At 38.6% G+C, this 12849-nt stretch overlaps 1 protein-coding gene across 25 annotated transcripts in view; it reads left to right on the top strand.

The window, feature by feature from the left end:
• The window catches only part of PMS1 (PMS1 homolog 1, mismatch repair system component), a 65429-nt gene extending 52948 nt beyond the window's left edge, over nt 1-12481 (top strand). For 5 of the 25 annotated variants that reach the window (XM_045576248.1, XM_036423183.2, XM_036423181.2 and 2 more), the window contains 2 exons: nt 4075-4235; nt 7523-7868. In XM_045576248.1, the coding sequence (XP_045432204.1) occupies nt 4075-4235; nt 7523-7687 (326 nt within the window). In that variant the 3' untranslated portion in view covers nt 7688-7868. Of the gene's footprint in view, nt 1-4074; nt 4237-4530; nt 4630-7461; nt 7869-9256; nt 9297-11096; nt 11168-12459 lie in introns of those variants that run through there. The other 20 variants (XR_004985467.2, XR_004985465.2, XM_036423193.2 and 17 more) reach the window with 14 other exon arrangements.
• The last annotated feature ends 368 nt before the right edge of the window (nt 12482-12849 follow it).

The raw sequence follows: 12849 nt of genomic DNA, 5'->3' as shown, positions 1-12849 counted from the left end.
GTCTCACTAAAAGTACATTAGCCACGTAAAAACAGTCATATTTCAGACATGTCACATCAGTCTGAAATAAGCAAGTTTGGTATCTCTTTCATTCTGTTGGCTTGAGTTTGCATTTCCATAACTAGTCAAGTAGTTTCAGTTTTTGCCATTCTTTGTCACAATATTCAAATGCCTGCTCTAACTAGTTATTAAATGCTTGTTTAGATGATAAAGCAGAGGTAAATCTGTAGCTCCTGGAGCAGCATTACAAAAACGGGCCTGTTCTTCTTAAATCATGCTGTTGCTTTGCATTTACATGTGTAACACCAGCCCTCTTACTATTAGAGCAGATGATTTGATCCCTGGCTTTGCTAAAAAGACTGTGATAGCACTGTTTGTTGGTGTGGAAATTCACTGAGTGGGGAGAAAAAAGGCTCCTCTGGTTAGGAGACTTCAGTTTTTCCTGGCTGGCCCTTTCTCCGTCCTTTCATAGTTTCTGGCTTCACCGCCTTCTGTCCTAGCTTCCTACACCGGCTTCACCGCCTTCTGTCCTGGCACCAGCGGTCACAAAGGCACCACCAAGAGTGATGATACTGTTCCTTCCTCCACCCACTCCTAAACTTGTGACCAAAGTGTAGAAAAACAAAGTTCAACCAAAACAGTGTTGACGATTTTTAAAGGAATGTTTTATTGAGATCTCAAAAGAAAATACGTGTACAAAACAATGTACAAAACCATGAAATTGGGTATAAACTGAAAATACTTTGGTGTTCTAAACTTTAATTTTACTTGGCTTTTTCAGTTTTAAGGATACCTACCTAAACTTCTTACCTCCTCACTGCCTTGTCTTGGATGTAGATTTGGAGTAAAGAGTGTCTAAATTTCAACTCTGCCATTTAAACATTGTTTATGGAAAAGTGAGTTAGCCTAGATATTTCTTCATCAATATCAACTAGTAATTATTGAATATTCTTAATATTAAATGTATTAATTTATTATTCTAATAGCCCTATGAAGCTCTATTGCTGGCCCCGTTTTATAGGTGGTAAAATCAAAGCATAGAGAAGTTAAGTTTGCTTAAAGGTTCACAGAGGTAGAACCAGGATTTGAACCCATGTAATCTACCTTTTAGAGCCTGGTCTTAATGAATTTGTTCTATTGCTTTCCAGTTAAAATTGAGATACTTAGATCATGAAGTAGTGAGCAGCTAGCCAAAGCACTTACAGATACGGTCAGCATAGCATGCAGCAGTGGAATGCTAGGTGTTCAGATACTCTCCTTTCTTCCCATCCTTTTGCACTCCTCTCTGGCCTGAACTGACAGTCATTTCTTTTAACCCTTCTAGAAATCTTCTTCAGGACCCTGGCACATTTTTAATTGATTTGCAGTGTGAAACAAGGTGTGTGTGTGTGTGTGTGTGTGTGTGTGTAGCAAGACATTTTTTCTTAATTCTACTTTACTAATTACCTCTTTGGTGTTGGTGGCTGGTGCCATTTTTTTCTTGAAAGATGTCATCACAGCAATTTTTTAAAAACAAATTTAGAGTAACTGCTGTATTCCAAGAGCATGTTTATTTTTGAGCTATCAGTGAGTTTCTGACAGATGCTGTCAGCTCTCAGCTGGAAGATAGTGTTTTTTTAAGTCTGACTGAATGCCAGTGCTTTTTGCATGGTACCTAAGGTGTAAAAATCACTAAGACGGTCATCTGCAAACTGACTTGATTAGTTTGGAGTTAACAGATTATCATGAGCATATCTTGTCAATAACAGATCAAATTAAAAACCTTCACATTTTCTTTCTTAAATTTTTGGTTATTTTTCTTCATTAATTTTTATGCCAGGTGTTTCTTAAAGCCCATTTCTTTTTCTTTTAGTGAGAGTTTTGTTGTATTGGACTTAATTTCGATCAACAATTTGCCAGTTTTTACAAAACATCATTGGATACAGGCAATGAAAGATAGGAAGAATACTTCTGACTCTGAGGGAAAAGATTCTGAATGTGACCCTAAAAACTTTGCTTATCAATGGCATAGTTTTTTGTTCCTGCACCAATAAGAATTCCATATTTTAGGAAGTGAAAACTTGTCAAACCACTTATTAATTTGAAGTATTTTCTTTGAAAATTGGGAAGCATTTCACAGAATTTTATAGAAATGTCTTGAAAGTTTATAGTGACATGGTTCCAGATATCTTAGTTTTTTCTATCTGAATTTTACAAGCACAGAATAATGCTCGATTTCCTCATCTGTTGCCAAATGCTCTTTACCCATGTCCACAAGTAATTCTTTGAAATGTGTACAGTTTTTCAGGGCAAATATAGTCGGCATTAGGCTTTTCAATCAATTCACGTTAGTAACAAATCTCTTGACTGATATTTTTGTGAATTTCCATGTCTGTGTATATGTAAGATGTGAACTAGAATATTCTGCTATCTCCTTTTTGCCTGTCTAACTCCTGTCTCAAGTCCTACTTAAGTTCCCCTGGTTGCTCAAACTCTCATTTTGTCTCCATTCACTGAGTCTGTATTGGATCACCTACTGGCTGATCTTACTTGTTCATATTCTCGTCGTCAGTAGCTTCCCAGGCAGAGCAGTAGGGTGCCTGCTCTGTTCAGTGTGCCACTAATGCACCTGCCGTCACATCACACAACTGGTCCAAGTGAGAACAGGCTAGGGATAGGATCATCGCCATGTCAGATTCTGAAGCTCTTCAAGCTACATCACTCTTTTTTTTTTTTTTTTTTTTGTCCATCCATTTATAGCTCATTTATACCACTTTCCAGCTTTGGACTGTCTCATTTTCTTTACTTCAAAGTAACATTCTATGGACTTCAATATTAAGAATATTGTCACACAGATGCCGGGACCCGGTGTGGCTCAGTGGATAGAGTGTCGGCTTGGGGACTGAAGGGTCCCGGGTTCGATTCGGTCAAGGCCATGTACCTTGGTTGGGGGCATATCTTCAGTAGGGGGTGTGCAAGAGGCAGCTGATCGATGACTCTCTCTCATCGATATTTCTAACTCTCTATCTCTCTCCCTTCCTCTCTGTATAAAATCAATAAAATATATTAAAAAAAAAAAAAGAATATTGTCACACAGATAAAGCCAAAGAAAACAATTCTGCTATTTTCCAAAATCATAACATGCATTCCAATGCAAAATTTGATGCTTTGGAGTGAATATATGCTATTATGAATATTTTACCTAGTTTTATATTCAATGATATAGCTGGGTTTTAGTTTTATTTTAATCATTAAATTATTTAGAATAGCTTAAATAATACATAACATGTCAATTTTACATATTATCCTAATAAGATATATTCAATAAACATTAGCATTTCATTTCCTCAAATTACTAATATATAATAATCTATAATAATAAAAGCACAATATGCTAATTAGATCAGATGTCCTTTCAGACGAAGCTGGGGCTGCGTGGGAAGCCCGGGTCCCGGGTGCCTGCTGGTGGCCGGGGGAAGGAAGGCCTACTCTTGCACGGATTTCGTGCCTTGTGCCTCTACTATATTCATAAGCTACTCACTATGGTGGTAACCATTTTGCAACATGTATATCAAATGAGTACTTGGTATACCTTAAACTTATATAATGTTACGTCAGTTACATTTCAATAAAGCTGGAAAAGAAAATTGCTATGTATTAATAATCATTGAATAAGCCATGCCTTTAAGTTAGGTATTAAACCAATAGGCTTGAACTTGAACAGCAGCAGTCGTGAAAACACTTAGAGCAGTTTTTGTTTTAATAAACATCATGGGACTCCCATTTTCTCTCTAAAGAAAGAAATCTTCTAAACAAATGCATGGAACAGAACATCAGTCATTGGGATTAAATGATACAAAGCTCACGTGGTTTCTACAAACACTGTGACTTACTGGAAATGTGAAATTCTATGGGAATTATTATTTGTTCTCCCAACTAAGGAACAGAACTTTGTCCTGACTATAGTGCATTCTATGAAGGGTCACTAAATACTCAAACAGTGGTTTTGTTTTTAATAGATATTTTCTGGAATATAATTCAAACACAACTAAACTAATGATAAATATGGTATTTTTTGGTGTTTTTTTCTTTTAGGAGTTTCCATTGCTGAAAACTACTTAGAAATAGAGGGAATGGCTAACTGTCTTCCATTCTATGGCGTGATGGATTTAAAAGAAATTCTTAATGCTATTGTCAACAAAAATGCAAAAGAAGTTTATGAATGTAGACCTCGCAAAGTGATAAGTTATTTAGAGGTATGTATTATTCAATTATGTAGATTGGCTAAGGTTTTAAGATACTTAACTATTCCTTAATAAAATAATAAATGGTTTCAAAATAGTAAAGTTTCTATAAGGTTTATTATTGTTTTCAAGAGGGAGATACTATTAAAAAAGAAAACTCCTTTAAAATAGCTGGCTGTGGTATAATGTGATGGATTCTTACTATAACATTATTCCTTGAGTACATATTGAGGAAGAGCCATATGCGTGAGACTTTTGTAGTGAAAGTTCTTTTTGTTGTGTTGTTTTTTGGTTTGTTTTTTTTTAGAAGGGATTCAAAATTGTTCCATCTTAATACCAAATACTTGTGTAAAAAGAACTACAATGTGATTTTCAAGAGCAAAAAAGGAGAAAGAAAATGAAAGAGGTAGATTATTAAGTAAATGGAAATTATAATTTTCTAGCACAAATGAGATATGCAGCAGAGGGCTAAAAATAAATTCAAAAGTAATAGAGGTAAAGGGTGGGAAATGGGAGACATCTACAATACTAGCAACAATAAAAAGTACGTTGTAAGAGAGGGTGGAGGAAGATTATAAGCTTTTAAATGTCCACATTTAACAGTGGTGGGCGGAAAATAGTAATTGTCTACTTGAGCCTTTATCACTCAAGGTTAACTGGTATTATTTTTAAAGTGAACCTTATCTTTAGTAAAATTTATTTTCTCCCTTTTAAAAAAATGAGCTGTTTTTGTTTTAGACAAATCCTGGTTTGCATTCTGAGGGTCAGGCTTCCTCAGCAGGGAAGTCCACTTTATCTTTCCTAAAGATGGTCTTCGTGGCTTTCTGTGAGCCCTCCAGGAGCTCCGTCTGGTGGACTTTCCCAGCCCGGACAGGGCAATTCAATACGGCCGGTTTCGAGGGATGGAAAAGGGGCGTGTGCGTGAAGGAATTGTGGGTCATATTTGTGTATGGAAGAACCATTTGGGAAGAAGTAAGATTTCAGAAATAATGGAAGAAAGTGTTTGGGATTAGACACAAATATATTTACTGCTATTATACCTACCATTATATTAAGGTAATATTGGGTGTGATTCTTAAAGGAAGATTCTAGGGTAAAAGAGAACTATCAGAACCACACCACAGGAATGCTTCATTTAAGGTCAGGTTGAATTAGGTGAAACAGAGAAAGATAGGACAGTAAAAGGAAACCAAGGGGAGGGGGTTCAAGGGAAGAAAGAAATTTAAATATTAGAATTACATTCTTTGTAGGGTAATAGTTGCTAGAAGACTATTAGGTGTGGCTGCTGAATGGAAGTGATAGCCTTAAGAGAGCCACAATGGCTGAAACCGGTTTGGCTCAGTGGTAGAGCGTCAGTCTGTGGACTGAAAGGTCCCAGGTTCAATTCCGGTCAAGGGCATGTACCTTGGTTGCGAGCACATCCCTGGTAGGGGGTGTGCAAGAGGCAGCTGGTCAATGTTTCTCTCTCATCAACGTTTCTAGCTCCCTCTCTCTCTCTCTCTCCCTTCCTCTCTAAAAATTCAATAATATATATATATATATATATATATATATATATATATATAGAGAGAGAGAGAGAGAGAGAGAGAGAGAGAGAGAGAGAGAGAGAGAATGGAAGACGGGGATGGAAGACGTTGGTCAGGGGTGGAAACGCCCCATGTGTGAAAGGAAGAGAAGAGGTGTTAGCATGTTTGCATTGAATTTGGTAGAAAACATTGACGACAAAAGGTTGGAGAGTAGATGTTCCAGAAGAGGCAGGAAGGAAGATGCAGCATGATATGAACTTGAAGAAGGAGAAACCGTTCTCTGAACCGGGAGCAGAAGAGGGCAGGGAAAGTGAATGTAAATGATTTGAGGTAAACATGAGAGAAGTCATGTATGATTCATGTGGTAAAGGACTGGGAGAGTTGTCTGCTGCGGGTGAAGGGGCTGGAGAGGCGCTGGGGATCTGGGAATAGAGAAAAGATAAGACAATTGGAGCTGCTGGCACTCTGTGAGAAGGTTGATGAGAGAAGAGGACGATTTTTAGGCGGCGTTGGGGCTCATAAGAGCGGACTTTGGCGTTGGATCCAGCCAGGAGTTCAGTTCTTGTCCAGCAGTGCTTGGCAGGGTTTGTCCGAACGTGGAGGAGCAGCACGGCTGGTGGGAGAACAAGAGAGGGTGTTAGGATTTAAGATCTTTGAAGTACAATTTTTTTAAATCTTAAAAGAAGCCAGCTTTACTAATACCATTCTATCCCCACACTCTCAGTCTTCACTGTCTCAGAAAATGACATTCCATACCCGAAATGGGACATGGTCCTTAGCTCTGCATCCCTCACAGCCAGTTCATCAGGCGGTCTTGACCACCTCCAGCTCCTGCCAGGAGTTTTCACACCTCCCTCTGTGTCCACTCCCGTCACCTGGTCAGACTCTCCGTAGGACTGCAGTGATTGCCTCAGGCCGTGCACACAGCAGCCAGGTGCCACTTAGAGAAGCACTGTCCGGCTCTTGCTTACAACCCTCTGGTTATTGCCCTGTGTGTTCTGGTGAAAACCCAAATTGCTCTTAAAGGATGATGTGCCCCTGGCTTCCCTCCCTTTCTTGCTCCTCGCTCCCCTTTGGTAATGAGGCTGCACTTACTCGAGTCACTTGATTCTTTCTGTTCCTCTGCCTAAATGCTTTTCTTTACCCATGATACATGCATCCTGGTTCCTTGTTTGAATTGAAGCTTAAGTGTCAGCTCACCTCAAGAAAGCTTTTCCTAACCACACAATTTTTATCATGTTTAAGGTGACCAGACGTCCCGCTTTCTGCGGGACAGTCCTGATTTTTAATTTGGGATATAGATGTTCCAGAAAAGGCGGGAAGGAAGATGCCCCGCATCCCGAGGCATTTTAAAAAAGTCCCGATTTTTGGAAAGATTCTTTTAAATCTTTTGGACTTTTTTAAAACACTGCGGGACAAATTGTTAAAAATCAGGACTGTCCTGCCAAAAGCAGGACATCTGGTCACCTTAATCATGTTGCTCAGTTTAATTTGTACATATTACTGCAGTTTTCTTTGTCTTTTCTCTGTTTTTTGTTTCTTTGAACTAGAATGTAAATTTCACAAGAGCCAGGATCTTATTTGTCTTGTTCTCTGCTGTATTCCTATAACCTACAAAAATGACTAGCATGTAATTGGTGTTTAGTAAATATCTGTTGAACAAATGAATAATAAAAAGGAATATAATCAAGATCTATCTTCCTTCTTGGCAGGCACAGCATATTTCTGCTTCCAGGTGTATCGCAGTAAAAATGTATGGCTCTTTCTCCACAGGGAGAAGCGGTGCGTCTATCTAGACAGTTACCCATGTACTTACCAAAGGAGGACATCCAAGACATCATCCACAGAATGAAGCAGCAGTTTGGAAATGAGATTAAAGGGTGTGTTCATGGTCGCCCATTTTTTCATCACTTAACTCATCTTCCAGAAGCTACGTGATTAAACCATATTTAAAAAAATTAGTTACTGTTGAAATTGATTTGGTCATAAATCAGTGTTTGAACTATCTGAACAGTGTTCATTGGTTCACTTATTATAAGTGAAGATTTCCTGGCTTGTTTATATATTGAAAAATGTTTTAAACTGTAGAAAACTTAAATAAACTAATATAGACTATTCATTTTATTTTGAAGAACCAGCCTTTATAATAATTGGTTGTAAGCAACAAAATTGAAAATCCATATATTCTTGGGTGGTTGATTAGGTGCATTGAAGTGAACTGTGTCTCCCAAGGTAATATATTGTAGTCCTACCCCATGTGATGTGTCTGAAGAGGTAACTTCCTTAGAGGAGGTCCTTAGTGCCCTTAGCAGAGAGCTGGCTTGTTCTCGTTTCTCCCTCCCTGCACCCTGCCTCCAGTGTGAGGTATGGAGAGAAGGTGGCCTTCATCAGAAGCCCATCATACTGTACCTTGATCTTGAACTTTTGGCCTCCAGAACTCAGAATAGCTGTAGTTTAAGGCACTAGTCTATAGTATTTGTTAAGACTGAGCTGACTAAGATACTGGCTCAGCCCTGTGCAGCGAGAAATCATACTGACTCAGCTGGCATATCTGACAAGTGTCCATCCTTGCTCAAAGGCTGGTGAGACAGGAAGTGGGACAAAGTGAGAAAATGAAGAGGAAGAAAAAACATAACTAAAATTCTGCCATTTACCTCTTATATGGACGTTATGGGCTTTGGGGTTAAAATTTGTCTGAGGGCATGGGAAGTTCTATTTAAAAAAATTTTTTTTATTGATTTCAGAGGGGAAGTGAAAGGGAGAGAAAGAAACATCAGTGATGAAAGAATCACTGACTGGCTGACTCCTGCAAACCTGCCACTGGGGACCGAGCCCACAACCCAGGCATCTGCCCTTGACCAGAATCGAACCTGGGATCTTACAGTCAATCCACAGGCCAAGGATCTGTTCACTGAGCCAAACCAGCTAGGGCAAGATCTACATTTTTAACAGAATGTTTAAGTTAAGATTATTTGTTCCCCATATCTCCTTTCAAAAAACAGGTCCCACAATGCATCAAAATACTTCATTTATAAAAAATTGAAATATGATTTCCAATGAAAATGTTTGTTGTATGAAGTAAAATATACTGAGGGATATAGTATCTCCACACTCACACCACCTCCCATATTTCTCAAGGAGAATTTTTTAATTCCCAAGACTCTTGAGTTACATAAGAAGTGCAATTGTGATACCTGGAATTCTCCCTGTAGCCAGGCCTTTCTCCTGACAACACTGCCTTGTTTTCCAGAACCCAAATACTGTTTTTCCTCATTAACCCCTTTAAAATTTGGAGTCCTCAGACCTTTCTGGGAGAAATATTTTTTAATTTCTGAGTAAATTGAGAAAAGCTCATGGAGATACAGGGATGATGAAATTCGCATCATTACATTTGTACTAGCCCTAAGCGAAATTTTGGGCTCATTTTCTAGCTGAAACGGTGTGTGACTGTTTAAGACATCCTACAACAATCTCTGGGGAGAATAAATAAACAATCTCTCTTTCCAGTTCTGGATTCTGCCAATCAGGTTAGCAGTAATGAGAGCAGGTATTTGCCACCTGTTTGCTGGGAACATGGTGGATTGCTTTGCATGATCTCATTTGATCTTCACAGCAAATTTAGGATTGTAGGAACTGTCAGAACTCAAATTCTTTACCACTGTTATCTACCTGCAATGAGAATAAGCCGTAAAGAGTCATTAGGCTCAAAGTAAGTGGGAAAAGTGAGAGTATAAAGGACTCCTGATGCCATTCTTGGGGATGTTCGATCAACTCCGGGCTACAGCGTTTGTTTCTAAGTGGGGTCTGGGGTAATAGCAGTGGGCAGGATCAGGGCCAGTTTAGTTTTTTAAACATTTAATTCTTCATCTCTAAAATGAAGATGTTGAATTTGACTCCCATGTACACAATCATAAGATTCGTAAAGTTCCTTTTTTGTTGTGAATATTTATTAACAGGAATGGAATGACCTCTTTTCAGGTAATAACCACTACATTACTTACTGACCATATTTAAATGCTCCTATGCTAGCCCACTTTTTTTCCATAAAATCTTTTAAATGAATAAAAGGAAAATAGATTTCTTCTATCCTACGCCATTGAACTTGCAGTCACTATAACAAACCCACTCTCGGCACTTTAGTGGAATACTCACTCCTTTGCCTAGTCAGCGCTATTTAGTGAGTGTCACACTCAGTGCTGAACACAACACAGAGAGAAGACATCCCTGGCCCTCCAGAGGAGGAGAACTTGCGGAGTGAGGTGATATGGGGACATGTATATATTGTGGGAGCATAAAGGGGTATCCACTCCCACTGGAAGAAATTGATGGGAGAAACTGGAAGAAAGGAAAGGGGGGAGGGGGTGTTTCAGCCAGAGGCAACAGCAGTTGCCAGCTCATTGGTGAGCGCAAGGACTTTTGTATCACTAGATCTGAGTAAATGAAGAGGGGATTAAGAGTGATAGGCAGTGCCTTGATCATAAAGGTTCTCATAAGCCTCTAAGGATTGGGGAAATCTTATCCTAAGGATTGTGAAAACCATTAGGGGGGTGTGTGTGTTAAGTATATTTTTATTGACTTCAGAGAGGGAGGGAGAGAAACATAAATGATGAGAAAGAATCACTGCAACCCAGGCGTGCGCCCTGACCAGGAACTGAACCATGACCTCCTGGTTCCTGGACTGACACCTAACCACTGAGCCACAGTGCCTGGCAAAGCCATTAAAGTTTGAATCAAGAACGTACACAATAAGGTTCAGAACACTTTAGCCAAATATAAGTCAGAGCAAGTGAGTAAGCTAAATGAGAATTCAGACGTGTGATCCGCACTGAGTGAAAGGCTCTTTGGCGACGACGTTTATCTGACAGTTACTGAGGCCCTCGTCACCGCAGTGTACACTCGGACGATGCCATAATAGAACCAAACTGGTTTCTCCTTGTTCTGTTAATTTGTGGTGCTAACAGATTGCTGGAACAATGGAATGTTATTTGCCATTCCTTTGTGTACTAAGAAGTTCGTATGATTTCAGGCCGGTCCTGAATTCTTTGCAGACTATGAAAACCACACAATGTCTTTTTAAAAGCTGATTGAATCTGGTGTTTACATTTTACTTTAGTCTTGGATCTGAGGCCTTTTGGAAACCAACCTCAAGTTTCTATTTGTCCCTTAAATGACATATCTTTATTTATAAAGGATTTATATATTCAAATATATTTTTTTAGGTAGCATTTATGTCTAGATGCTTAACAAGACAAAGGAATGGCTGAAAAATTTAGACATCTTTAATGTTGAACTTACTTGATTGTTAAGAACTTTCTCACAGGCATTTTAATTATGTTCTGTAATTTAGATCATAAAAATGAATGACGAAGAAAAGGCAAGAAATTGTGAATGGATTGATCATATTTTTGGAAGAAAATGGTATGTTTTCAAAAGTTAATTTATTATTTAATTTAGAAGGGCATCTTTATTTTTAAGTTTTACTTTATCTAGAGACATTAGTCAATTATAGCAAATTAACTTGCAAGACAGTGTTGCTATTCTGCCCAATAATACAGTAGGTCCCCAAGTTACAATGGTTCAGCTTGGCATTTTTTGACTATCCATGATGCAAAACCAATACACATTCAGTAGAAACTACTTTCAGATTTTGGACCTTTTCCTGGCTAGTGGTGGCGGTGTGCTGTATGATACTCTCATGATGTGGGCAGCAGCAGTGAGCCACGGCTCCCTCTCAGGCACATGATCATGTTGGTAAACAACGGATACTTTACAGTGTACTATGCAGCCAGCAGTTTTTAGTTTGTGTTCTGACAACATTTAAGGTAGATAAGGTTGAGCTATGGTGTTCGGGAGGTTAGGTTTATTAAGTGCACATTTGACTTAGGATATTTTCAATTGGTGATGGGTTTATCCAAATGTAACCGTAATGTAAGTCAAGGAGTATCTATGTATTATAAATAATTCACTGATAATGATAGCAAAAAAAAAAAATCCATGTGCTTTTACATGTAAATAGCTAAATGTATATAAGGTACTTATTATCTACTTGGGAGTTTGCAATTTTTGGGGCCTTTTCTCCTTAGCTTCCCAAATCACATAAAAATCTGTTATAGATCAAACATTTTCCCACATAGATAGTGATGATCCTTGATGTTCCAGATAAAAACAACATTTCCTCTCTGCATATGCAGTTTCTAACTTGTCAAGGGTATTATAGGAGCCATCAAGTTTTAGCTATTTTCACAATTAAAACCAAAGTCAAGTGCAATCTTTCACTGTTCCAAAAATTGGAAGAAGAGTACTGCATGTTTTCTGGGTTTCTCCAAATGACAATTTTGAGGATAGTCTGTGTATACTGGTATATGGGTATGGCCTACGGCAGCACTTCTCAAACTAGCATGTCTATGAATCTCCTGGGCATCTTGTAAAAATACCTGGGAATTCAGTAGGGCTGGGATAGGGCCTGGTATTTTGCATTTCTAACAAGTTCTCAGGAGGTGCTAATACAGGTTTAGAATACACTTGTGTTAACAAGTGGGTACACAATCCATTGGCCAAATGCTAGGCTCTTGAGATAGAATACAAATACATTTTTTAACTCAAACATATACTAAAATTTAATCAGAACATGAGTCTGTTTATGGTTCTCCACTTTGGAAAGTTAGACTTGGCTTTTCCCCCAGGCATTTTAATTATGTTCTGTAATTTAGATCATAAAAATGAATGACAAGAAGAAAGAGGCTTTTCTTATGGGACATCATTCTTTTTTTAAGAAGTTGGGTTTATATATTCTCAACAATGTTGCTGAGGTAGCTGGCTCCAAAATAGCACAATTATAGTTACTGTCTTATCCACACATTCCTGCATCAAGAGGTGGAATCTCTCCATTCACTGTCTCCAGTCTGGGCTAGTTCATGACTACTTTGGCTTTTAGGTTATAACAAGTGAGGCTACCTGCCTCCCAAGGCCAAGTCCCAGAAGCCTGGCAGCATGCCTCTGCTACGCTGAAACAGTTTCTTCGAGTAACGCAGTCACCTCATATGTCAATCTAGCCTGGCTGGTGTGGCTCAGCTGTGCATCGAACAGACTGTCCAACCCAT

The sequence above is a fragment of the Pipistrellus kuhlii genome, unplaced genomic scaffold (genome assembly GCF_014108245.1).
Source record: "Pipistrellus kuhlii isolate mPipKuh1 unplaced genomic scaffold, mPipKuh1.p scaffold_m20_p_79, whole genome shotgun sequence".
Taxonomy (NCBI): domain Eukaryota; kingdom Metazoa; phylum Chordata; class Mammalia; order Chiroptera; family Vespertilionidae; genus Pipistrellus; species Pipistrellus kuhlii.
Note: the sequence above shows the minus strand (reverse complement) of the source record. Positions and strands in the feature narration are given on the sequence as shown.